Source organism: Stegostoma tigrinum, chromosome 1 (assembly GCF_030684315.1).
Source record: "Stegostoma tigrinum isolate sSteTig4 chromosome 1, sSteTig4.hap1, whole genome shotgun sequence".
NCBI lineage: Eukaryota > Metazoa > Chordata > Chondrichthyes > Orectolobiformes > Stegostomatidae > Stegostoma > Stegostoma tigrinum.
The window spans coordinates 166102835-166130594 of record NC_081354.1 but is presented as its reverse complement, the minus strand read 5'-3'; the positions used below and the strand labels follow the sequence as shown (position 1 = coordinate 166130594).

The following is a 27760-nucleotide window of genomic DNA, read 5'->3' as shown; positions in this document are numbered from 1 at the left end:
CGACCTTCCAAAATGCATCACCTCGCATTTATCCAGGTTGAACTCCATCTGCCACCTCTCAGCCCATCTCTGCATCCTGTCAATGTCCCGCTGCAGCCTACAACAGCCCTCTACACTGTCAACGACACCTCCGACCTTTGTGTCATCTGCAAACTTGCTGACCCATCCTTCAATTCCCTCGTCCAAGTCATTAATAAAAATTACAAACAGTAGAGGCCCAAGGACAGAGCCCTGTGGAACCCCACTCACCACTGACTTCCAGGCAGAATATTTTCCTTCTACTACCACACGCTGTCTTCTGTTGGCCAGCCAATTCTGTATCCAAGCAGCTAAGTTCCCCTGTATCCCATTCCTCCTGACCTTCTGAATGAGCCTTCCATGGGGAACCTTATCAAATGCCTTACTGAAGTCCATGTACATGTTCTTCTACTACTCTGTCTTTTACTACTCTGTTTCCTGTTGCCCAGCCAGTTTTTTTTATCCATCTAGCTAGCACACCCTGGACCCCATATGACTTCAATTTCTCCATCAGCCTGCAATGGGGCACCTGATCAAATGCCTTACCGAAGTCCATGTACATGACCTCTACAACCTTTCCCTCGTCAATCAACTTTGTCATGTCCTCAAAGAATTCTATTAAGTTGGTAAGACATGGCCTTCCCTGCACAAAGCCATGTTGCCTATCACTGATAAGCCCATTTTCTTCCAAATGGGAATAGATCCTATCCCTCAGTATCTTCTCCAGTAGCTTCCCTACCACTGACATCAGGCTCACCGTTTGATACTTACCTGGATTATCCTTGCTTCCCTGCTTAAACAAGGGGACAACATTAGCAAGTCTCCAGTCCTCTGGGATCTCACCCGTGTCTAAGGACGCTGCAAAGATGTCTGTTAGGGCCTCGGCTATTTCCTCTCTCGCTTCCCTCAGAAACCTGGGATAGATCCCCTCTGGACCTGGGGACTTGTCCACCTTTAATGTCTTTTAAGATACCTAACACTTGCTCCTTCCTTATGTCAACTTGACCTAGACTAAGCAAACATCTGTCCCTAACCTCCATATCCGTCATGTCCCTCTCCTTGGTGAATACCGATGCAAAGTACTCGTTAAGAATGTCACCCATTTTCTCTGAATCAGCGCATAACTTTCCTTCTTTGTCCTTATGCAGGAGTCCCTGCATAATCTCAAACATCTGCCAATTCAACTGTCAAATGGAAATTTGTTGGTGTGGTTACCCAGGAAACATGTCTGGGTCATATGTGGTTCTTGCCTCTGACTCTCAAGGTTCCAAGTTAGAGCTGCACTTTGAGACTCGCAGTACAAAAGTCAGGGCTAACACTCCTCTGGACTCCTGAAAGACCACTGCAAAGTTGGAGGTACCATCTTTTGGATGAGAAATTTGCTCCTTCCAGTTTACTTGAAAAGAAATCTTGGTACCATTTTTGACACGAGAGTTCATCCTTGTATCCTGGCCAGTATCCCTCAATCAGTGAAACACAAAGATGATCCGGCCATTGTCACATTGCTGAAAGCAAACTATAAGAAGCAGTTAATTGGTTGTGGCATTTTTAAACATTACGGAGGTGACGCGCTTAAAGTACTGCATGTGCTATGAAGGACTTTGAGATAATTGGTAGTGTGAGAAGGACAACATAGGTGCAACCCTGTCTTTTTAAAAAATTCCAGAGAACACTGGGAGTGCACATTGAATTTTGGAACATTTGTACATACTTGTTGTTTTCTTCACAATATGTCTTCTAGAAGTTGTATTTTTTCAGCTGCACTTGTGCCTATGTCTGGCAAAACCTGCACTTCGGTCCAATGCATAAATATTAATTGTAGTAAAGAATTACACAGAAATTGCAAGTTGATGATTCAAGTTCAAATGACTAAATATTAAAGTTAATTGCCTGTTTCTTGGGTGCCTAGTGATGTTCCATTAATTTGAGTTTGCTCAGTGTCATTCTTATTGATCAGTGTTTAATGAAGTGGAAATGTTTGTTCAAGTAAATGTTTACTGTGTATTGAAGGAACTGTTACAATGTTAAGTTGTGATTTACTGCTGCCTTTGGACCTAAGTAAGGAAAAGGTGATTTGATTGCTGAATATATTGGATTTTGCTGGATGATATTTCTACTGGACAATCCACTGCTACAAGTTAAACTGTGAATGAGACAATGGTGTTATTGTGTTAGGAAAAGACTTTGTTATTAATATTTGGAGGGTTCATGTTCATGGTCAGCAGTAAACTTGGATACTCGAACCATGATTTACGAGTTTGGTAAAAGGACTTTTTTAAAGACAGTTCTTGGAAGTCACAACGTTTAAGCTAACTATACAGCTAAGACTGTGGAGCTGCTGCATTGACCGGAAATCTCCTGGCTGAGATTTATGTTATTGTTTTGGATATTGTTGAGTGTGCAGTTTGGTGGAGCCTTCTGAGAGAGAAGCTATACTGCTCATGTTCTGTCTTCCTAGAAAAACATGCCTTTTGTAGAGCCTAGTGAGACACCAGCAAATATGATGCAGCTGTTCTCCTGAAAATGTACCGAAGGAGTTACTTTGAATGATTCCACATGACTTCTGTCTTGAATAAATGGCTTTTCAAGACCCCAGCAAACAGCTGCTTATATTAAGTGACAAACACCTACTCATTCAAGGAAGGTTGGTCAATTAGCTAATATGGTTAGAATGCAGTGTTAAGAATGCTACGGTGATGGGTTCAATCCCCACACTGACCAACCTAGACTTAGGTGATGCCCAAGTGAAAACATGCAATGTGTGGGAGGTCCTCTTTTGGCTTTGTGGTAGTGACCGACCCTTGGGCAAGAAAGCCCAGATTTAAGTCCCACCTTGTCCAGAGTTGTGTAATAACATCGCTGAACAGGTTGATTAGAAAAATAGATTAATAAAAATAAATTTACACGCGCTGAGACGCTGACTGAAAGCTATCTTGATATTTTATCGTTGTTTTCCCTTTGGTAATTAACAATTGTTGGTCTTTGCTGGAAAATAACCTGTTTTATTGAAGCTTTTTGTTCTGGACTAATCCGGGCAATTCATAATACCAATGTAAGGAGCACTCCAACATTGGTGATTTGTTCGCAAGTGGATTCTGACAGAGGCATTGCATTGAAAAACTCACTGATTAATGATAATAGACCACTAACTGCCAATGTTTTGGATTAAATTTAAACCAGTTAGGATGACTCCATTTCAGTTCTGTCTTGATCAAACAATGAGTAGCTGTCGGCAATTTTGTTGAGTTGAAACACGAGCCATGTATTTTCATGTTGTTTCTGCTGACAATGAACAGTGCCTGAGATGCTAATAACTCCTGTTATATTGACAAAGCTTTTTGAATATTAAGACATAATTAATGTTTGTTATAGTTTGTTAACAAAGCTCTTGCCATACCTGTCAGATTGAGCATTTGCAGTTCATGGAAGGGGCTATTACTTTTTTGTTATGATTACCGTGTACAGTTTTGGTCCCATTATTCAAGGAAGGATTTAGTCGTATTGGAGATAGTTCGGAGGAGGTTCACTAGCTCAGTTACAGAGATGAGGAATTTGTTTTATGAAGAGAGATTGAGCAGTTTAGGCTTGGGTTTACTCAGGCTTAGAAGAATGAGAGGAGATTGAATGGAGGTATAAAAACCTGAAAGAACTGTGGATGCTATAAATCAGGAACAAAAACAAAGTTGCTGGAAAAGCTCAGCAGGCCTGGCAGCATCTGTGGAGGAGAAAGCAGTTTTGGTCCGGTGACACTTCCTCAAGCTGGGAAAATGTCAGAAAAAAATGCAGAAAATAGGGATAACAAAATGTGGAGCTGGATGAACACTGCAGGCCAAGCAGCATCTTAAGAGCACAAAAGCTGACGTTTCGGGGAGGGTCTAGGCCCAAAACGTCAGCTTTTGTGCTCCTAAGATGCTGCTTGGCCTGCAGTGTTCATCCAGCTCCACATTTTGTTATCCCTATTTTCTGCATTTTTTTCTGACATTTTCCCAGCCACCATCAGCTCTGAGGAAGTGTCACCGGACCAAAATTGCTTTCTCCACAGATGCTGCCAGACCTGTTGAGCTTTTCCAGCAACTTTGTTTTTGTTCCTGATTTATAGCATCCACAGTTCTTTCAGTTTTTATACCTCCATTCAATCTCCTCTCATTCTTCTGAGCCTGAGTAAACCCAAGCCTAAACTGCTCAATCTCTCTCTTGCTATTTTGCTATCTTGGATTCTCCAGCATCTGCTGTTCCCATTGTCATAGAAATTAGGGAGGTGGCTGGGGTAGGGAATAAATGATAGGATAGAGCCCAAAGAGACAGAGACAGTTGGACAGGCAAAGGAGTGGCTAACGATCAGGCTGGGAGGGTGAATAGTTGTTAATGGGGACTGTTAGCCTGCCACTACGCACTCCATTGTTAGTCACTATGTGGTAAAAAGGCCTGGTGTTGATGGGTGGGGGCTGGGACATGGAAGAATTCAGGCCCTAAAATTATTGAACTTAGTATTGAGTCCAGAGGGCTGTGGGTTTCCCAAGCAGAAAATGAGGTGTTGTTCCTCCAGCTTGCATTGGGCTTCAGCAACACACCAGAGGTAAAAATGTTGGCCAGGAAGCTGGCTGGCGCATTGAAATGGCAGGCAACAGGTGGTTCAGGGTCTTTTATGCGAGCAGAGTGTAGATGTTCTGTGAAGCGGTTACCAAGTCTACGCTTCACTTCACCAGTATAGAGGAGACCACATTGTCAGCAGTGAATGCAGTAGACTAGATTCTTGGAAGTGCAGGTGAAGGATTGCTTCACCTGGAAGGTATGTTCAGGCCCTTGGCTACTGGGGAGGGAGGAGGTAAATGGGCAGGTGTTGCACCTTCGGTTGCATGAGAAGATGCAGTAGGGCTGTGGGGAGGTTGGGGGTGAAGGAAGCATGGACCAGGGTATCCTGGAGGGAATGGTTCCTGTGGAAGGCAGACAAGGGAAAGGAGGGAATATGTCTGGCGGTGGCATCTTGATGGAGGTGGCGGAAATGGCGTCTGATCATCTCAATGTGGACGCTGGAGAAGACTGAGTCAAGGTAGGAAGAGATGAGCTCTGTGGGGCAGGAGCAGTTTGAAACAATCGGTCAGTCTGGATAGTCCTGTTTGTGGATTTTGGCAGGAGGTAGAAATGAAATGTTTGGGGTTGGGGGACTATTAACATGGAAGCACAGGTGCGGAGGTCACCGGGTAAAATGTGATCTGTAACCGGAGTGGATGCTATGGTGTGGCATGGTCCAGGGGAAGGTCAGTGGAGGTATCTGAGAGCTGGCATTCAGCCTCTGCAAGGTAGAGGTCTGTACGTCAGACTACAACAGCACCACCCTTATCGGCAGGCTTGATGACAAAGTCAGGGTTAAATCTGAGCGCATGGAGTGCAGTCGGTTTGGAGGGATATAGCTGGATTTGTTGAAGGGCAGTGAAATTGAGGCGACTCATGTCACATTGCCCGTTCTCAATGAACAGATCAAGTGCAGGTAAAAGGCCGGAAGGCGGTGTCCAGGGAGTGGGACAGTGTTGGAACTGGGCAAAGGGTCATGTCGTGCTCAAAATTCATTAAGGTGGGGACACACAGGGATAAAGCTGAGGCCTTTGAGTACAGAGCGTTCAGCATCGGAGAGCAGAAGGTTAGGAGGAATGGTGAGTACCTGACCGGAGGTGGGGGGTATTGGGAGAGGGGATAGAGTCAGAGCAAAGGCAAGGAGAGGAAGGTTCCAGAGGGTCATGGGTATGTTTGAGTTGTTGCATCTTGTGGGCCTTGATACCTGAAAGGAAAAGAAAATGCTTTTTGTTAGCATAACGAATGAGCCAAAGGCTGAAGTGGAACTGAGGAGTGGTGCAGCCCTGAGCCATTGTGTTGCGATGCTGTTGGAGTGAAATGTTGAGTGTGTGCATGTGGGGCCCCATGGAATGGAGTGTGTGTCTCAGGAGGTGGTGAAAGCCGTTGTCTGTGGAATGCTGAACAGCATGGAGATATCTGTGACCCTGGGAGGATTTAAAACATGACGGATGAAACTTCAGTTAGAATCCATGTGGGGTGAGTCTGAGCCGGAATGTGATATGGCTGTGGAAACGAGTTTTAGCAAACACCTGGTCAAACGCCAGGGGTGACAGTGAAATTAAAGTCGGTAGGCAAGAAGAGAGATTGGAATGGAAATCTTGTCTGAGAGAGGAGCAGAACTTCAAGGTGGGCATACTTGGAAGAGATGTGCCAGTATAAAAGATACTAAAAGGAAATTAACCAAGTAGTTGGAGAAAGGATGTTTCTTGTGGGGCAATCTAGAATGGTGGAGCGGGCTTGGATGGCTCAATTGCCTACTCCTGCTCCTAGTTCATATATTCATAGATTCCCTACAGCGTGGTAGCAAGCCATTTGGCCCATTGAGTCCACGCCAACTCGGCAAAGAACATCCCACCCAGACCCCCACCCCAACCTCTCACTGTCCCTGTAATCCTGCATTTCCCATGACTAATCTACCTAACGGGCCTGTCTTTGGACTCTGGAAGGAAGCTGGAGCATGTGGAGGAAGCTTAGGCAGACACAGGGAGAAAGTGCAAACTCCACACAGTCACCCGATGGTGGAATCGAACTTGGGTCCCTGGCACTGAGGCAGCAGTGTTAATCACAGTGCCACTGCATCATGCTCCTTACTGTTATGTTAAGTAATTCCAACATTTATTCCTATAATATTGAGGGGGTAATGTGGAGGGGTGGCCCAGTTCGTTGTTTGTGGTATTGTGTCAATAGAGAGGGATGACCTGAGTTCAATGAATCGAGATGTGGAAACGTTTTGGGTGTAAATTACGAAGGGCCTGGATTTTATTTAAGAATTTATTCATGTGATATGGGCATCGTTGACTGGATCCATTTTTTGTGCCCATCCCAGAGGGTGGTTAAGAGTTTACCACATTACTGTGGGTTTAGAGTCACATGGGCCAGACCAGTGAAGGATGCCAGATTTCTTTCACTACACGACATGTATGAACGAGATGGGTTTTATATGGCAACCATTTTTATTTTCTTTTTAACTGAATTCAAATATAACTGCATTAGTAATCCAATGACAGTCCCTACGCCAATACTAGATAACAAAGTGTGAAGCTGGATGAACACAGCAGGCCAAGCAGCATCTCAGGAGCACAAAAGCTGACATTTCGGGCCTGGACCCTTCATCAGAGAGGGCCTACACCAATACTTCCTCCTTAGTAGGCAGGTAAAAACTTTCCACTGATAAAATGTGGAACAAGAGGGTCCAGATTTCAAGAAACTTGCAAGTAAGCAAATGTGATAGGAGGAAAAGAAATTTTCCCACGGTGAGTAGTTTGGTCCTGGAATTCTTCACCTGGAAGTACGGCAGAGGCAGATTAAATGAAGGTATTCAGGAGAATATTAGTTGATTATTTGGATTAAAATCATGTGAAAGTGTATTGGAAAAGGTAAGAGAAAAATACTATGTAACAATGCTGATTTGGAGAGGCACTGCAGACATGATGAGCCACAGCATTGATGATTTCATTTTACTGAATGCTGCTTAATAAATATGAAGTTTGTACTTGGGATGGTGTTTATGGAGTGTACTTTCTATCTCATGCAGGCAGTTGAATCAATCCAAGCTGAAGATGAGAGTGCAAAACTTTGCAAACGTAGAATTGAACACTTGAAAGAGCACAGCAGTGACCAAGCAGCAGCAGTTAATATGTGGAAGAAAAAACGCATGGACCGGATGATGGTGGAACACTTGCTGCGATGTGGCTACTATAATACTGCTGTTAAACTGACCAAACAGAGTGGAATTGAGGTGAGTGGTGTCTAAGAACAGTTGTGCTTGAAATGTCAGTGAAATGGTAAACGTTATAGTGTTGAGAATAGAGTGGATAATATCCCTTCGTTTGTATAATTGTATATTCTGTTGAATTTGAGTTTAGCTTATTATTTTGAACTGTTATTCAACCTAAAAACTTGCATTGTATGTGGAATATTAATGTGTGATATGGGTGTTGATCCAAAAAAATGTAATCTTCGTCAGGGGACTGATTGAAGATCACTGAAGAGGTTGTCTTGTGAATGTAGCCAGATTGACTGAAGTAGTGAAAGAGTAATTTTGTATGTGCCTCCACTGAAGCATAGAGCATTGCCCATGTCAGTGTAGCTGGGGAGACAATTGATATAAGGACTACGTCTGACTTACAGCAAAGTTAATGGGTGATCGAGACTTGGTGTGCTTTAGATCGCATGCAATAATGAATGCAATGGGGGAAACTGAGGAGTTTGAATGCGGATTCACAGTGAAGCCGAGGAAAGGTGGGTTTTTATTCCTGCAAATAGGGGATGACCCTCTCTTTTCTGTCTGATCATTTGCATGTTAAATGCCTCTTATACTGTAATCGTATCTGCCTCTACTACAGGTGGTTCTCCTGTAATGCGATAGATGTGTTCTTGTGTGACCTTGCACGATATAAACTTACTATACCTGTACAGCAGAAAGTTTGCATTTTATAGCGTCCACTATTCATCAATTGCACTACAGTCAATTTTGTGTTAACAAAACACGTGTTGTAGCACAACTATCTGGACTTCACCCATCAGCACTTTCCAGGCAAGTAACTCCCTCTGATTAAAATATCTCTAAACTTCCCCCTCTCACCTTAAACTAATGCCCCCTAGTGTTTGACGTTTCCACTTTGGGGAAAAAGACTCCAACTATTTACCCTAGCCATGCCTTTCATAATTTTGTGCTTAAGAGTCATGGAGTCATATAGCACCGAAACACACTTTGGTCCAACTTATCTGTGCCCCTCGTGATTTTATAAATCTATTAAGTTCTATCAGGACACCCCTCAGTGTATGATGCTCAGGGGGTCTGTGTGGCTTTGCTTTTCTCTCCTTGCCCTGCAAGAAATGGGAATGAGCTAATTGGTGAATTTCTGCTAAATAGTTCACGTTTGTTCAGTTCTTCAGGTTTAAATTAAAAGTTAAATACACAAAAGAAAACATACATAAGTGAATAATATAATTTTAACAATTAATTAGAACTTTAGTGTTATGGACCAGTCCAAATCCCCTCAATTTCTTTTAAGAAGGTGGTCTCAACCCTTACACTTTCTTCTTCTAAAGGTAGATGTGAAGTGGTGTGTTCCAGATGTAATGCAACTGGTCAAAATATTCCATATTGAGCAAAACAGAATTTATTTATACACTGTAGTTAAAATACAAACACAAGAAAAAGGAATTTACAATAACTTAACTGGAAAACGTAACCAAATAATAGGTATAGTACTTATTAATAATTCACTGCTCCAATACATTAACATCCCACAAACACACCCCTTAGCAACAAGGCAGGCATATTCAGACAGATTCTCAGTCCTGCAATCAAGGAGGCATAAAAACATCAAGAGAAAATGCAGGCAAAGTAGTAACTAGGAGGCTTTTACTGAAGCTTCCAACTCTTCTGAGATACCAAAGGCTTGTAAGAACTAGCTTTCTCAGGCTGCTTTAATTTTTCTGACTTGAAGGAAAAAGGATGCCTAAGGCCCCTCAAATTATTTATTTTCTTAGAGACAGCTCTTTGTCTGCCTCACAATCTGTCCTCAAAAAAAAAGGGACAAAATAACCTCTTTAAGTAACAGCATTGTCGTACCAGGGTTGGCAGTGCTGTGGCATGTACAAGTTCCAAAATCTGGGGAAGCAATGTCCTCGTGGTATTATCACTGGACTGTTAATCCAGAGACCCAGATAACTTTTTGGGGACCTGGGTTTGAATCCCACCTTGGCAGATGGTGGAATTTGAATTCAGTAAATATTTGGAATTGAGTCTAATGGTGACCATGAATCCATTGTTGATTGTTGGAAAAACCTTAGTCGTTCACTAATGTCCTTTCTGGAAGGAAGCTAATATCCTCACCCTGTCTGGCCTCCGTGTGACTCCAGACCCACAGCAATGTGGCTGACTTTGAACTGTTCCTTTATGTAACTTGGGATGGGCAATAAATGCTGCCTAGCCAGTGATGCCCTCATCCTGTGAATGAATTTTTAAAACATGTCCCTGTGCTTCAGGGCAAACGTACCTGTAGGAAACCTTCGAGGCACCAAGGATCTTCAACTCAAAGTCTTTGAGCTGATGGTTGAGATGTAATCTCGGTGACATGTCAAAGAAGGGGTATGTTACCTAGATTCTTCGTACCAGAGCGTACTGACGTGACTTGGAAAAAGATCTGGTTTGATCAGGTACTGGAAGGTATGACTGAGTATGAGGCAGGACAGGACAGGAATATCTGCAGTTGTTCACTTCGTTTCAGGTTCTCTCAGCTGGTTTGAATGAGGTTGCAGGCTGGATAAGTGAACTCATCATGACATGATGGTAATAGAATTAATTCAAGAGTGAGCAAGAAGGAGTGTAGTAGTTACATGGGGTAGCATATTGAGAGGGGGTGATGCCCTTTTTAATTTTGCAGTAAAAAGCAGCACTTCAGTCACTGGCTTCAGGACCCATTTCTGAAGAAGGGTCCTGACCTGAAAAGTCAGCTCTCCTGCCCCTCTGCTGCCTGGCCTACTGTGTTCCTCGAGCTCTACACTAGAGCATCAGCAGTTCTTGTATCTGAGAGTTCAGGCAGTGGTGTTGCATGCTTGATGCAGGATATGGAATATCTGCCTGGGGTTGGAAAGGAGCTTGCAGTGGATTGGGGAGAATCTGGTTTGTGGGGTCCAGAAAGGCACGAGTCAGGCAGTTTGGCACATACCTCGGCTCAAGCCGGACGTGTAAATGGGTGTTGCCCCTGACAATTTATAGTAGCTTCTGACTGCCAAGAAAGAGGTAACCTCACTATATAAGGAATTTAGTTTAAAAGATGGAGTCTTTAAAAGGTTGGTTAAAACCCTAAAGGGGTTATAGAGCCCTAGTCATAGAGATGTCCAGCACGGAAACCTTCAGTCCAACTGTGCCGCGGAGGTGTCCTATGTAAGTGTAGCCCAATTTGCCAGCTTTTAACCCTTATCCCTCTAAACCCTTCATATTCATGTGTGCATCCAGATGCCTTTTAAATGTTGTTGTAATCATACCAGCCGCCTCCACTACTTCTGGCAGTTAATTGCATACACGCGCCACCCTCTGCATGAAAAAGTTGCCACTTAGGCCCCTTTTGAATCTTTCCCCTCTCATCTTAAACCTATGCCCTTTTAGTTTTGGACTCCCCCCTATCCAGGGAAGAGCCCTTGTTTATTTGCCTTCATACCCATCATGACTTTATGTTGAAACAGAGAAAGTCTATCTCTCAGCCTCTTCCTTGATTCAGCATAAGATAGAGAGTTATCAGGTCCTCATGAATTGAAATCACAGCTAAGTCAAACCATATGTGCAACAGAGAAAAGAATTCTGTCTTTGGATTGTGATATTGGAATGGATGGCACTGTATTTATTGTGATTTGCAAAATTTTTATTTTTTTGTGATACTTATGAATGGTTTTCTTTTCTAGGATAAACGCCAGTTTATTTGTTAAACCCGAATCATTGCATGTTTCAGTGAAATACCACATCGTTAAACCAAAACCATCTATTTTCATAACATATCATCTGACTTGTTTGCTGATAACTTCAGCTAGAACCATAACAATAGCACACAAAATTCCTACAGAATGGAAGCAAGCCATTCGGCCCATCAAGTCCACATCAACCCTCCGAAGAGCATCTCACCTTGTCCATGCAATCCTGCGTTTCCCATGGCTAAGCCGGAGCACCTGGAGGAAACCCATGCAGACACATGAAGAACATATAAATGCTATACAGACAGTCGCTAGAGGGTGGAATCAAACCTAGAGTCCTGGCTAGCCACTGTGGTACTCCCCACCCATTGAAATCAATAAATATGATCTGAGGATCAATATGCTGACAAAGTGGCATTTGTACAGTCGTTTAGAAAGAACCTTGGTTTGGGAGATGATATGTAGAATCTATTTAGGTGGAAATAGGAATCAAAATGACCAGAAGTCATAAGTGGAAGTGGTTGATAGGCCTCTAACAGTAACCACGATGCAGGATGAAGAACACAAGAAAAACTCTTAGGTGCTTGTGGCAATGGGACAGCATGGATGACTTCAATGTTCATAAATTGGGAAATTAGATTAGTATTTGTGGCCCAGATGAGGAGCTCAGAAGGCTTTCTTGGGAGTTTTTTTGAGCAGCACATTTTGGAATTGACTAGAGATGTTGATGTTGGTGTTACAATAGCATTAATTAAAGACCTTGGAGGTAAGGCATCTCTAGGTAACAGCAATGACAAATAGAACATTACAGCACAGTACAGGCCCTTCGGCCCTCGATGTTGTGCCGACCTGTCATACCGATCTCAAGCCCATCTAACCTACACTGTTCCATGTATGTCCATATGCTTGTCCAATGACAACTTAAATGTACCTAAAGTTGGTGAATCTACTACCGTTGCAGGCAAAGCGTTCCATTCCCTTACTACTTTCTGAGTAAAGAAACTGCCTCTGACATCTGTCCTATATCTTTCGCCCCTCAGTTTAAAGCTATGCCCCCTCGTGCTCGCCGTCACCATCCTAGGAAAAAGGCTCTCCTTATCCACCCTATCTAACCCTCTGATTATTTTATATGTTTCAATTAAGTCACCTCTCAACCTTCTCTCTAATGAAAACAGCCTCAAGTCCCTAAGCCTTTCCTTGTAAGACCTTCTCTCCATACCAGGCAACATCCTAGTAAATCTCCTCTGCACCCTTTCCTAAGCTTCCACATCCTTCTTATCATGCGGTGACCAGAACTGTACACAATACTCCAAGTGCGGCCGCACCAGAGTTTTGTACAGCTTCACCATAACCTCTTGGTTCCAGAACTTGATCCCTCTATTAATTAATAGTTTGAATTTTACATCCAGTTTGGAAAAGAGAAGATTGGGTCCCAGGCTAGTGTATTAAAGTTGCAATAAGGGCAATTACGTGGGCAGTGCTAAGATGGCAGAAGCAAACTGGCATTTGAGGCTCGTGCATGTTATGACTAAACCTTGGGTGAGGTTCCCTAGTTTATGGTTCCGATGTTTTATCCCAAAGTGTTAAAGTCCTAATTTGAGGAGAAATAAATTGACTGACTACTTTCCCTTGATTCACCCATCTCCTTGTTTGTTTACAACAAGATTTTAAAAAAAACCTCTCCCTTACAGATATCTTTCTCCTCAACCTCCAGATGAAAGGAGCCAATTTAACTACAGTGAATTTTTAAAAATTCATTCACTGAGTGTGGGTGTCATTAGCTAGTTCAACACTTATTATCTAACCCTAACCTGCCACTTGCCACAGAAAATGTGGAACTCATTGCCGCAGAAGGCTGTGCGTGCCAAGTCAATTTGCATATTTAAGATCGAGAAAGATAGGTTCTTGATTAATAAGGAGATCAAGGATTACAGGGAGAAGGTAGGAGAATAGGGTTAGGAATAACCTATCAGCCATGATTGGCAGAGTCGACTTGATGGGCTCAAAGGCCTAATTTTGCTCTACACCTTTTGGTATTGTAATCTTACGGTTTATATTTGTCCAAGCCATTCTCCTCTCTTCTCCCCATAAGCTCTAATCCCCTTACTCATCAAGAGAATCCACTTGAAATCCTACAATGGCAATCACATGGCTATGCGTAGTACAGGCTGATGCACTTCTTGTCTAAAAGGACACTTGCGATGGGCTTTTACCCTACCATTCTGTAACAATTAAACTCTTAATTCCAGATTGTTAATTGAATTCAAATTTGCCATTGTAGGATTTCAACTGGATTCCCTTGACTAGTAAGGGGATCAGAGCTTATGGGGAAAAGGCAGGAGAATGACTTTGACAAATATAAGCCGTACGATTACAATACCAAAAGGTATAGAGCAAAATTTAGGCAATTGAACCTATCAAGTCTACTCTGCCATTCAATCGTGGCTGATTTTTTTTTAAAACCCTATTCTCCTACCTTCTTCCTGTAATCCTTCATCTCCTTATTAATCAAGAACCTATCTATGTCAATCTTAAATACGCTAATTGACTTGGCACCCATAGCTTTCTGCAACAATGAGTTCTGCAGATTAACCACCGTCTGGCTGAAGAGATTCTTCTTCATTTCTGTTCTAAAGGATTATCCTGAGGCTGTACCCTTGGGTCCTAGACTCTGCCACGTCCATTCAGGTGTCTCCATATTCTACAAGTTTCAATCAAATATCCTTTCATTTTTCTTCATTCCAAAGGCCTCAACTGCCCCTCATATGATAAGCCCTTCATTCTTGGGATCATTCTCGTACATCTCCTCTGGATGCCCTCCAATGCCAGCACATCCATCCTTAGATATGGGGCCCAAAGCAGCTATCATACTCCAAATCTTGTCTGACAAGAGCCTTGTATAGCCTGAGCAGGACATACATGCTCTTGTATTCTAGCCCTCTTAAAATGAATGCTAATATTGCATTTGCCTTACTAACTGCTAGTTGAACCTGTATGCTAACTTTGGAATCCTGAACTGGGGCTTCTCAGTCTCTTTTGGGCTTCAGATTTCCAAGCCTTTCCCAATTTAGAACAAAGCTGATGCCTCTTATTCCTACTGAAGTACGTAATTTCACACTTGCCGCATTGTATTCAACGTGCCACTTCTTTGTCCACTCTTATTCTACCCAGGTCCTTCTGCATCCTTCTACCACCTCAACATTGCCTTCCCTTCCAACTACTTTTGTGTCATTTGTAAACGTAACAATACTGCTCCCAGTTCCTTTGCCCACTTTGTTGATATGTAATGTGAATTGTTCTGCTCCAATTCTAATCCCTGCAGAGCTCCCACTGTCTGTGATACTGAAAAAGATCCCCTGTATCCCCACTCTGCCTTCTGCCAGTCAGCCCATCCTCCATCCATTGCCAGTACCTTGCCCCTAATGCCATGGGCTGTTATCTTGTTTAGCAGCCTCCTGTGCCACACTTTAATGGAGGCCTTCTGGAAATCCAGATAGATAATGATCCCACACTCTCGTTTGTCTAACTTGCTCACTACTTTAAAGCATTCTAAGAGACTGGTCAGCTATGACTTCCCTTTGCCAAAGTTGCGTTGACTTGGAGCTGTTTTATCATTCTCTTCCACAATCTCATTCTTAGGCAGCAAGACTCTGTATTGTCCAGGATGGACAGAAAAGTGGCAAATAGTATTGACAACATGAGTGTCGTAATCATAATAAAAGAAAATCTAGCCTCTGTCCCTTGACGCTAACTGGTATTACCATTACAAAATACCCCATTATCAACAAGCTGGGGTTATGATTGACCAAAAATGTAACCAGACTTGCCATGACAAATACAGTGGCTACAAGAACTCTTCAGAGGCTAGGAACAATGCAATGATTAATTCACATCCTGACTCCCCAAAGCCTGTCCGTTATCATAAAGGCACAATTCAGGAGTATGATGGAATAGTCCCCACTTGGCAGGGTGAATGCAGCACTCATCAGACCCTAAACAGTTGAGGAAAAAGAGGTTGAAGCTGTTTCTGAAATTAAAGGGAGTATGTTAAATAGACAAGGCAGGCAAGAATACAGCAGAGAATGAGGTAAAACACGTGAATTCAGCAGCATATGTTTCAATGCAAGAGACCTGACAAGTAAGGCAGATGAATTCTGGGAACATGGGATTGGAATATCATAGCTATGACAGGAGCAGGGACAAGACTGGCAGCTCAATGTTCCAGGTAATAAATGCCATAGGAAGGATGGAAAGCGAGGAGGGCGAGTGGCATTTTTGATTTGGGAAAACATCACAGCAGTACTTGGAGAGGAAAATCATGAGGATTTGTCCAGTGCAGCAATTAGGTGAAGCTGAGAAATGGGGGGTATGATCACTTTGGGATAGTACTATCGGGCACCCCCAGTAGTCAGCGGGAAATTAAGGAACAAATATGTAGGAAGGCCTCCAGCATCAATTAGAATGATAGTGTTGTAATGGTAAGGGATTTTAACACTCAATGTAGACTGGGATTGCCAGAGTTTTAAGAGCTTGGCTGGAGAGGAATTTTTTCGGCGTCTACAAGAAAAGTTTCTTTAGCGATTTATGTAGTTCTACGTTGTAGAGAAGGATCAAAACTCAGCCAAGAAAAAGGAGCCATATGTCAGGTATAGGCAATTTGCATCATGTAAGTTACCTGAAGAGTACAAGGGGAGTAGGGACATTATTAAGGGGGAAATCAGGAAGGCAAACAGGGGCCATGGAGCACTTTGGCAGATGAAGGTTAAGTAGAATTAGAAGAGATTTTACAAGTTCATTAAGGGCAAAAGAGTAACTAGGAAGAGAATAAGGCCCCTTTAAAGATCAACAAAGCTGTCTGGTGCCACAAGAGATGGGTAAGGTCTTAAATGAATATTTCACGTCAGTATTTACCATGAAGAAGGACATGGGTGCTTGGGGATATAAGTAGTGATGTCTTGAAAACAGTCCACATTACAGAAGAAGAGGTGCTGGGGATCTTAAAGCACATAAAGGTAGATAAAATTCTGGCATCTAATCACATGTATCCTAGGACATTGTGGGAAGCTAGGGAAGAAATTGCAGGGCCACGAGTGGAGCTGTTTCTATCATCCGCAGTCATGGATGAGATGCCAGAAGACTGGAGAGCGGCTAATGTAGTGCTTTAAGAAAGGCTGCAAGGTAAAGCCAAGGGACTACAGACTAGTCTGACACCAGTGGTGGATAAGTTGAAGGGATTCTGAGGCACAAGATTTGCATGCATTTGGAAATGCAAGGACGGGTTAATAGTAATCAACATGGCCCTGTGCACGTGAGTAGTGTGTCACAAACTTGGAAGTTTTTTTCAAGTGACAAGGAGGGATGAAGATAGAGCTGTACATGTTGATCCTGCCTGGTAAACTGGTTAGTAAGATTAGATCTCATGGGATCCAGGGAGAGCTGGCCAACTGGATACAGATTGGCTTGACGGTTAAAGACAGTGGTCGTCGAGGGTTGTTTTTCAGACTGGAGGTCTGTGACCAGTTTGTGCCACAATGATCAATACTGGGTCCACTCTTGTTTGTCCTTAAATGATTTGGATGAGCAAAGAGGAGACATCCCAGGCCCCAAGATGACTTTCCACATTGGTAGATGTGCAGGTGAACATCTGCTTAATGTAGTATACTGTACCCGCTGTGGCTTCCGCCCCATTGGAGAAACCAAGCGGAGGCTTGGGGACCGCTTTGCAGAGCACCTCCGCTTGGTTTGCAATAAACAACGGCACCTCCCAGTCGCGAACCATTTCAAATCCCCCTCCCATTCCTTAGATGACATGTCCATCGTGGGCCTCCTGCAGTGCCACAATGATGCCACCCAAAGGTTGCAGGAACAGCAACTCGTATTCCGCTTGGGAACCCTGCAGCCCAATGGTATCAATGTGGACTTCACAAGCTTCAAAATCTTCCCCCTCCCCCCAGTGCATCCCAAAACCAGCCCATCTCGTCCCCGCCTCCCTAACCTGTTCTTCCTCTCACCTATCCCCTCCTCCCACCTCAAGCCGCACCTCCATTTCCCACCTACTAACCTCATCCCGCCTCCTTGACCTGTCCGTCTTCCCCGGACTGACCTATCCCCTCCCCACCTCCCCACCCATACTCTCCTATCCACCTATCTTCTCCTCTATCCATCTTCGGTCTGCCTCCCCCCCTCTCCCTATTTATTTCAGAACCACCCCCCTATCCCCGTCTCTGAAGGGTTTCGTCCCGAAACGTCAGCTTTTGTGCTCCTGAGATGCTGCTTGGCCTGCTGTGTTCATCCAGCCTCACACTTTGTTATCCAGGAGGCACAGTCGTAAGTTTGCAGATGACACCACAATTGGCTGTATGATGGACAGTGAAGATTGATATCTAAGAGTACAATGGGACCTTGATCAGATGGGCTAAAGGGCCAGGAGTGGTAGATGGAGTTTAATTTAGGTAAATTTGAAGTTTAGCATTTTGGTAAGACAGTCCAGGGCAGGACTTAGACAGTTAATGGATGGGCCCTGTGGGGTCATGGCAAACAGAGACCTAGGGGTGCGGGTACATATTTCCTTGAAAGTGGTGTCACAGGTTGACGAGGAGTTGGGCATAGCAGTGCATGTAGGAGTTGGAACGTCATCTTGCGGCTATGCAAGACATTGGTGAGTCTACCTTTGGAATATTATGTACAATTGTGGTTGCCCCGCTATAGGAAGGATGTTCTTAAACTGGAAAGGGTGCAACAAAGATTTATAAGGATGCTACTAAGACTGGAGGGTTTGAGTTGAGAGGCTGGATAGGAGGGGACATTTTTAGGTCTGAGTGTGGGCGACTGAAGGGTGACCCTGTAGATGTTTATAAAATCATGAGTGGCATAGATCAACTGAATAGCCAGGATGTTTTTGTCCCATGGTAGGGGAGCCCAAAGTTAGAGGGCATAGGTTTAAGGTGAGTGGGCAAAGATTGAAAAAGGACCTGAGGGGTAACATTTTCATGCAGAGGATGGTGTGGATAAGCCAGAGGAGGTGCTGGAGACAGGCACAATTACAATAGTGAAAAGACATTTGGATGGGTACTTGGATATGAAAGGGAAGACAATAGCCTAGTGGTATTATTGCTGGACTGTTAATCCAGAGACCCAGATAATGTTCTGGGGATCTGGGTTCAAGTTCCACCATGGCAAATGGTTGCATTTGAATTCAATAAAAATATCCTGGAATTAAGAATCTAATGACCATGAAACCATTATCAATTATCCAAAAATACCCAGCTAGTTTGCTAATGTCCGTGAGGGAAGGAAACTGCCATCCTTACCTGGACTGGCCTATGTATGACTCCAGACCCACAGCAATTTGGTTGACCCTGCACTGCCCTCTGGGCAATTAGGAAGGGGCAATAAATACTGCCTGGCCAGCGATTGTCCTCATCCTGTTAATGAATAAAAGGTTCTCGTGATATGGGCAAATGGGACTAGTTCAGTTTAGGAAATCTGGTTGGTGTGGAGTTGGACCAAAGGGTTTGATTTCATGCTGTGTGATTATGAATCTAGAGATTTGAGAATAGGAAGTGATCAGTAATAATAAGGAAATGATGGTTAAATTGAACAAATATTTGGCTTTGTCTTCACTGTAGAGGTTACAAAGAAAAGCATTCTAATATTACCTGTAAATCAGAAGGTGGTCTGAAGAGAAAACTTGCTGAAATTAAGATCACTGCAGAAGTGGTACCGAACATGCTGATGGAGCTATGAGCTAGCAATTCTGTGAATTCCAATAGGTTTCATCTTGGGAAATTGATCTGTTGATGTTAATGTTTCAAACATCCCTGGATTTTGGAGGGGTGCCATCTGACTGGGAAGTAGCCAATGTAACCCTTCTGTTCAAGAAGGGAGGGGGTACAGAAAGCAGGAAATTCTCAGCTAGCTTGGAATCAGTCATCGGGAGGATATTGAAATCAATCGCTAGAGATAACGTGCACTTTTAGAAAAATGTAAGTTATCCTTTCATCATAATTTGATTGAAAATGATAATTTATTGGCACTTATTGAAGGAGTAACTTGCCTTAGATTCCTAGAGCCGTACAGCATGGAAACAGACCCTTCAGTTCAACTCATCCATGCTAACCAGATAGCCTAAATTAATCTAGCCCTATTGCCAGCATATGGCCCATGTCCCTCCAAACCCTTCCTGTTCATATACCCATGCAGATGCCTTTTAAATGTTGTAATTGTACCGGCCTCCTCCGCCACCTGTGGCAGCTCATTACGTACACATACCACCCTCCACATTTTAAAAAACATGTGTTGCGTGTAAAGAGGAGTCTGTGGATGTACTGTGTTTGGATTTGCAGAATGTATTCTGTAAGTTCGAACATCGAAGGTTTTTACATAAAACAAAGCCTCAAATGAGTTGGGACCAGAAGTAAGTCATTTGGAACTTCAAATCTGCCCCACCATGCATATAGATCTTTTTTGATCTGTCTTAGATACGCATGTGAAATTTGGATCAATCGTTAATAACTTTTGATTCTTATACCAAACCAAAATCTATTCACCTCCGTCTTAAAATTATTCAGTGAACCCTTCTACGTGGCCTTCAAGGTAGAGAGTTCTGAAGTCATAAAATACTCTGAGAGAAAATGTGTCCTCCTGCCTTATTATAAATGGGTAACCCCAAATTGTAAAGCAGTGTTCTCAAGTTCTGGATTATCCAAGAATGTCAACATCCTTGCCTCACCCACCTTTAAATTACCCCATGCTCAAGATTTCGGGGGGTAATACATGAGATCAAATAGAGTTCCACTGCGTGTCTCCAAACAATGGCAGGATGTGATGAGTGGGTTCGTGCACCATTCTGTGCTGGGTCCTCAACATCTTTTTTAAAAAAAAATTTGGTAAAAGCAAAAATGACAAAACAAACCAGGTAATTATAGCCAGTTAGTTTAACATTTGCTATTGGAAAAACTGCCAGAGTCTATTCTAAAAGATGCAATGGAAGAGCATGATCAAATTATGCTCAAACAGGGTCATGATGGCTTAGTGAGAAGGAAATCATAGTATCATTGAAATGATACAGCGTGGAATGTGGTCTGAGATAATTGGAACTCCAGATGCTGGAGAATCTGAGATAACCAAGTGTGGAGCTGGATGAACACAGCAGGCCAAGCAGCATCTTAGGAGCACAAAAGCTGACTTTTCGGGCCCAGACCCTTCATCAGAGAGTGGGATGGGGGGAGGGTTCTGAAATAAATAGGGAGAGATGGGGAGGTGGATCGAAGATGGATAGAGGAGAAGATGGGTGGATAGGAGACAGACAAGTTAAAGAAGCGGTGATGGAGCCAGTCGAGGTGAGTGTGGGTGGGGAGGGGATAGGGAAGTCCAGGGAGGACAGACAGGTCAAGGGGGTGGGATGAGGTTAGTAGGTAGGTGTTGAGGGTGTGGCTTGAGGTGGGAGGAGGGGATATGTGAGAGGAAGAACAGGTCAGGGAGGCAGGGACGAGCTGGGCTGGTTTTGGGATGCAGTAGTGGGAGGGCAGATTTTGAAGCTTGTGAAATCCACATTGATCATTTGGCTCATCTTGTCCATGGTGACCCAAAGACGCCCAGATCCCCTTTCTAATCCCATCTCCCTTCACTCAAACCAGAGACCTGCAGCTTTTTTTTTCCCCCCCCTTGATTCAGGGGCCTTGGAGGCCAAGTGTAGCAATGACTCACAAAACAAAAAGTCAGTGCCATGATCAGTGTGCTGATGCCAATATCCATGTACGGTACATCGGAACAGCTGTGCATGGATGCTGTCTTGAAGAAACCCATGTGCAGCAGCACAGCTTTGAGGGACTTGTTGATCCTGGACTTAATTATAGGTAATGAAACCGGGCAAGTAGTTAAAATATCAGTGGGGGATCATTTTAATCATTACTTGGATTCGAATTCCTTATGGAAAAGGACAAAGATGGGCAGAAAATCTTAGCTAAATCTGCCTTGCTCCAGTTTAGAACAAAGAGCGTAAATGATTTAGTCAGAGTGGACTGGGAGCAGCATTTCTCAGGGCGGTAACTCTGTGTCGAAACAATAGGATGCATTTCAGGAGAAAATACACCAAGTACAAGGCCAACATGTACCAAAAAAGACAAAGGGTGGGACCAACAAAGCCAGCAAACCCTGGATGTTGATGCATGTACAGGATTAAATGAAGAGAAAAGGTGGGAAAGCTTTACATCAGGTGCTGACAGCTCAAACAGTAGAATCCCTAGAAGACTACAAGATGCAAAAAGAACTTAAAAAGGAAAGAGGAGAGCAGAAAGAGGGTATGAAAGGATAATGGTAAATTAAAGAGAAATCTGTTATGTTAAAAGTGCAACTAAGGAAAGAACAGGGCCCATTCAGGACTATAATGACAACTTGTGCATATCGACAGAGTTAGGCCTCTAATTAAATACTTTTGGGTCAGTGTTCACAAGTGTGTAGGACAGTGTAGGTATAAGAGTTGGAGAGAACGTTTGTGATACAATTAAATACATTAGAATAGATGTAGAGGACGTTGAGTTATCTGTCAGGCTTAAAATAGATAAACCTCCAGAGCTGTTTGAAACGTATCCCTGACTGTTCAATGAAGATCGTGCAATCCTGCAGCATGGTGGCTGAGTGGTTGGCACTGCTGCTTCACAGCCAGGGACCCAGGTTTGATTCTACTCGCGGGCGACTGTGTGTGTGGAGCTTGCATGTGTGTGGGTTTCCTCCAGGTGCTCTGGTTTCCTCCCACAGTCCAAAGATGTACAGGCTAGGTGGACTGGCCATACTAAATTGCCTGTAGTGTCCAGGGATGTGTAGATTAGGGGGATGGGTCTGGGTCAGATGCCGTGAGGGTCGGTGTGGACCTGTTGGGCCGAAGGGCCTGTTTCCACACTGTAAGGATTCTAAGATTCTATGTTTAGCGAGAACCCCACACTGACCTTATGATGGAGGGAAGGTCATTGGTAAAACAGTTGAAGATGATTGGGTCTTTGACACTACCCTGAAGAGCTCCTGCTGAGATGACTGATCTCTAATAACCACAACCATCTTTGTGTGCCAGGTATGCCTCCAGCCAGTAGAGAGTTTGCCCCGATATCCATTGATTCCAGTTTTGCTAGGGCTCCTTGATGCCGCACATGGTTGAATGCAGCCCTGATGGCAAAAGCTATCATTGTCACCTCACCTCACCTCTGGAATTCAGCTCTTTTTTTTTGTCCATGTTTGAACCAAGGTTGTACGATGGCTAGAGCTGAACAGCCCTGGTGGAACCCAAACTGGATTCCAGTGAACAAGTTGTTGCAGATGCTGCTTGATAGTTCTGTTGATGACCCCTTCCATTACTTTACTGATTGAGAGTAGAGTGCTGGGGTGGACTTGTCTTGCGTTTTGTGTGCAGTACACATCTAGGTAATTTCCTACTTTTGTCATGTAGCTGTACTAGAACAGCTTGGCTTGGGTGCAGCTATTTCATTCGAGAATCCGAGCAGTGCAGAAAAAAGCCATTTGTCTCAATAAGTTTGCACCAACTCTCTCAAGAGCTATCAGACTGTTGCTTAACTAGCCTGAAAAAGCTGTCCCAGTTTTAGCCCCCAAAATGTCAGCAAGGAGGACTTGGCAGGGTAAAAAGGGCTATTTTTGCTGTTGTCATTTCTGGTGCCTTGGTCCATGACAGGTCGTTTGTCGATTTCATTTTTCTTTCGAGACTTCATAGTGTCTGATACAGCTGAATGGCTTCTGAAGGCCATTCCAGAGAACAGATGAGTCAGTCACTTTTTGCTGTGGGTCTGGAGTCACGTAGAGGCCAGACTAGGTAGAGAGAGCAGGCTTTGTTCCCTGAAGGACATTGATGAATCAGGTTTCATGGTTTCTATTCAAAACTGTAGATTTGTAATTCTAGATAATTTAGTGGGAGGCGATAGCTTAGTGGTATTATCACTGGACTAATTTCCCCATAGTGTCCAGAGATATCTCATTTTGGGTGATTAGCTGTGCAAAGTACGGGGTTGCAAGGATTGGGGAGGGGTGGGCCTGGATGGGGTGCTGTTCGCAGGGCTAGTGTGATATGGACTTGATGAGCTGAATGGCCTGGTTCCACATTTTAGGAATCCTGATTGTAGAATGCAGCACCTTGCATTTACCTAAATTAAACTACTTCAGTGACTTCTCGGCTCATGGTCCTTCTGATCAAGTTCTAACTGCACTCTTGATAAGTCTTCACTGTCCACTATGCCACCAATCCTGATTTGATCCGCAAACTTATTAACCATGCCTCCTATATGCTCGTCCAAATAGTTTATGGAAATGACAAACAATAGTAGACCCAGCACAGGCCTCTAGTCCAAAAAGCAACGCTCTACCACCACCCTTTGTCTTCTGTTTGCAAGCTAATCTTCTATCCACCTATGCATCGGGGAAACAAAGCAGAGGCTTGGGGACTGCTTTGCAGATCTCCTATGCTCGGTTCACAATAAACAACTGCACCTCCCAGTCGCAAACCATTTCAACTCCCCCTCCCATTCCTTAGACGTCATGGCTATCCTGGGCCTCCTGCAGTGCCACAACGATGCCACCCGAAGGTTGCAGGAACAACAACTCAATCCACTTGGGAACCCTGCAGCCCAATGGTATCAATGCGGATTTCATGAGCTTCAAATTCTCTCCTCCAACCTCGCCCCCCACCCCCCGCATCACAAAACCAGCCCAGCTCACTCCTACCTCCCTAACCTGTCCTTCCTGTCACCTATCCCTTCCTCCCACCTCAAGCCACGCCTCCATTTCCTACCTACTAACCTCATCCCACCCCCCCTTGACCTGTCTGTCCTCCCTGGACTGACCGACCACTCCCTGTCTCCCCATCTATACTCACCTCCATAGGCTCCATCCCCACCCCTTTGACTTGTCTATCTCCTCTCCACCTATCTTCTCCTCTACCCATCTTCGATCCGCCTCCCTCTCTCTCTCCCTCTCTCTCTCCCTCTCTCTCTCCCTCTCTCTCTCCCTCTCTCTCTCCCTCTCTCTCTCCCTCTCTCTCTCCCTCTCTCTCTCCCTCTCTCTCTCTCTCTCTCTCTCTCTCTCTCTCTCTCTCTCTCTCTCTCTCTCTCTCTCTCTCTCTCTCTTTATTTCAGAACCCTCTCCCCATCCCCCTTTTCTGATGAAGGGTCTAGGCCTGAAACGTCAGCTTTTGTGCTCCTAGGATGCTGCTTGGCCTGCTGTGTTCATCCAGCTCCACACTTTGTTATCTCGGATTCTTCAGCATCTGCTGTTCCCATTATCTCTGATATAAGATCTAGACAAGATCTAGGCTTGGGCAAGTGACATTTGCGCCACACAAATACCAAGCTATGACCATCACCAATAAGAGGTAATCTAACCACTGTCCCTTGACATTCAACGGTGTGACCATCACCGAATCCCCCACTATCAACTTCTTGGGGGTCACTATTGACCAGAAACTCAACTGGACTCAGCACATGAACACAGTGGCTAACAGAGCAGGCCAGAAGCTAGGAATACTAGGAGTAACTCACCTCCTGACTCCTGAAAGCCTGCCCACTGTCTACGAGGCACAAGTTAGGAGTGTGATGGAGTACTCCCCACTCGCCTGGATGAGTGCAGCCCCAACAACACTCAAGAAGCTTTACATTATCCAGGACAAAGTAGCCCACTTGATTGGCACTACATCCAGAAGCATCTTCTCCCTCCACCACTGACACTCCATAGCAGCAGTGTGTATTATCTATAAGATGCCATGCAGAAATTCACCAAAGATCCTCAGACAGCCCCTTCCAAACCCACAACCACTTGCATCTAGAAGGGCAAGAGCAGCAGATACATGGGAACACCAACACCTTCAAGTTCCCCTCCAAGCCATTCACCATCCTGACTTGGAAATATATCACTGTTCTTTTGCTGTCACCAGGTCAAAATCCTGGAATTCCCTCCCTAATGGCATTGTGGATTAACCCAGAGCAGGTGGACTGCATTGGTTCAAGAAGTTAGCTCCCCACCACTTTCTCAAGGGCAACAAATGCTGGCCACCCATATCCCACAAATGAATAGTATAGGAAAAAAAATCCCATGCAGGAAAGCGTGCTGACTATGCAGACTATTGCTTGGGCTGAATAGTTTTTGTTTTGAAGTGAGATTGAATAGATGGAAGTGTTTTCCTCCGAGCAGAGGAGACTGAGGTAGGGTCTGAGATGATTGAGATGTCTAAAGGGTAGACATTACCCCTTGAAGGGTTCAATGACCAGGCAGCTGAGGTGTGTTGTCAGGGGCAGGAAATTCTGATGGGAAGTGATTAAAAACTTTTTAAGATGGAGTTTGGTGGGAATCTGGAACTTTGCACAAGGGTGTTACTGGTAGAGAGCCTCATAACATTTAAGTGTTTAGATGCGCAGTTGTGATGCCAAGGTGCACAAGGGTAAGGGCCAAGTGCTGGAAAATGGGTATAGAATAGGTAGTTTCAGGTCAAGACCCTCCTTCAGAAGTTTCTGAAGAGTCTCGACCCAAAACGCCAGGTTTCCTGCTCGTCTGATTCTGTTTGGCCTGCAGTGTTCATCCAGCCATAGACTGTGTATTCTCAGATTCTCCAGCATTGGCAGTTCCTACTATCTATGCATAGAATAGGTAGGCGCTTGGTTTTTTGACCTGTGCTGACTCGATTGGCCGAAGGATCTTTTTTTCTTTTCTGTGCTGTAGATCTCTGAAACTCTGTCTGGTCCAGAATCACGTGTCACAGTTGCACCTTAGCAATATGTGATTATTCAAAATACAGTCTTGTTTAAGACCTGTGATTCTTTCGTTGCAGGGTTTTTTAAAAAAAACTCCCTTTTCAGTAACAGTGAACCTCAACATCAATTGTGATTAAGTATTCCCTGTTGCAGACATCTAAATTTCCCAAAATAACCATCCTTGTGGACAATATTACTGTTTTTAGAATACCAATTTAATGTCATTTATGTTCGCAGTGATGTGACATCAATTTAAAATTAATCAATGAAGTTTACCCATTATCAAGTGGCATTTGTGATGATTTACAGCAGTCTTTCATGACAGGAATCAGATCCTCATTAACTTGCTGTTTACGCTGATGGAACAATGTCAGAAACCCTTCATTTGAATTAAATCATTTACCCCTTTTTAACACTCAAACTCTGCATGTTTGTGGCCAGGGTCTGTTTTCTATGTCCTCAGAAAACGAGACCACCAACTACCATGTTGTGACTGAGGTGGTGTTTCTTCATGAAGTCCTCATGATTTTGTGATCCTGTAGTGATGGGTGGCATTTGCTACAATTTGGTGATGTGATCATTTTGTTAATGGTCTAGCCAGTCATGTCAAGGACATGGCTTATATAGGTCAGAGTTATTTTCCTCAAGTTATTTAGAATGAATAAAGATGTAGTTGTTGATCTGGATTGAAGGCCTAGAATTCAAATGTAATTTAACCTATCTTTAGTACCCAGTTCAGCCAGCCATCTGACGAATTAGGGTTCATCCATGCTGAAAGGCAGTTGTCTTCCCCAAGTACAGTTTCCTTGGTAATAAAATGTGAGGCTGCATGAACACAGCAGGCCAAACAGCATCTCAGGAGCACAAAAGCTGACGTTTCGGGCCTAGACCCTTCATCAGAGAGGGGGATGGGGAGAGGGAACTGGAATAAATAGGGAGAGAGGGGGAGGCGGACCGAAGATGGAGAGTAAAGAAGATAGGTGGGGAGGTAGGGAGGGGATAGGTCAGTCCAGGGAAGACGGACAGGTCAAGGAGGTGGGATGAGGTTAGTAAGTAGATGGGGGTGCGGCTTGGGGTGGGAGGAAGGGATTGGTGAGAGGAAGAACAGGTTAGGGAGGCAGAGACGACAGGTTGGACTGGTTTTGGGATGCAGTGGGTGGGGGGGAGGAGCTGGGCTGGTTGTGTGGTGCAGTGGGGGGAGGGGACGAACTGGGCTAGTTTAGGGATGCAGTTGGGGAAGGGGAGATTTTGAAACTGGTGAAGTCCACATTGATACCATCAGGCTGCAGGGTTCCCAGGCAGAATATGAGTTGCTGTTCCTGCAACCTTCGGGTGGCATCATTGTGGCACTGCAGGAGGCCCATGATGGACATGTCATCTAAAGAATGGGAGGGGGAGTGGAAATGGTTCGCGACTGGGAGGTGCAGTTGTTTATTGCAAACCGAGCAGAGGTGTTCTGCAAAGCGGTCTCCAAGCCTCCGCTAGGTTTCCCAAATGTAGAGGAAACCACA

At 44.1% G+C, this 27760-nt stretch overlaps 1 protein-coding gene across 1 annotated transcript in view; it reads left to right on the top strand.

Annotated features, from left to right (window-relative positions):
• maea (macrophage erythroblast attacher, E3 ubiquitin ligase) overlaps positions 1-27760 on the top strand; it is a 157457-nt gene that overhangs the window by 29625 nt on the left and 100072 nt on the right. Inside the window, exon 3 of the mRNA XM_048545241.2 lies at positions 7625-7828. Coding sequence (XP_048401198.1) covers positions 7625-7828 — 204 coding nt within the window. The remainder of the gene's footprint in view (positions 1-7624; positions 7829-27760) is intronic.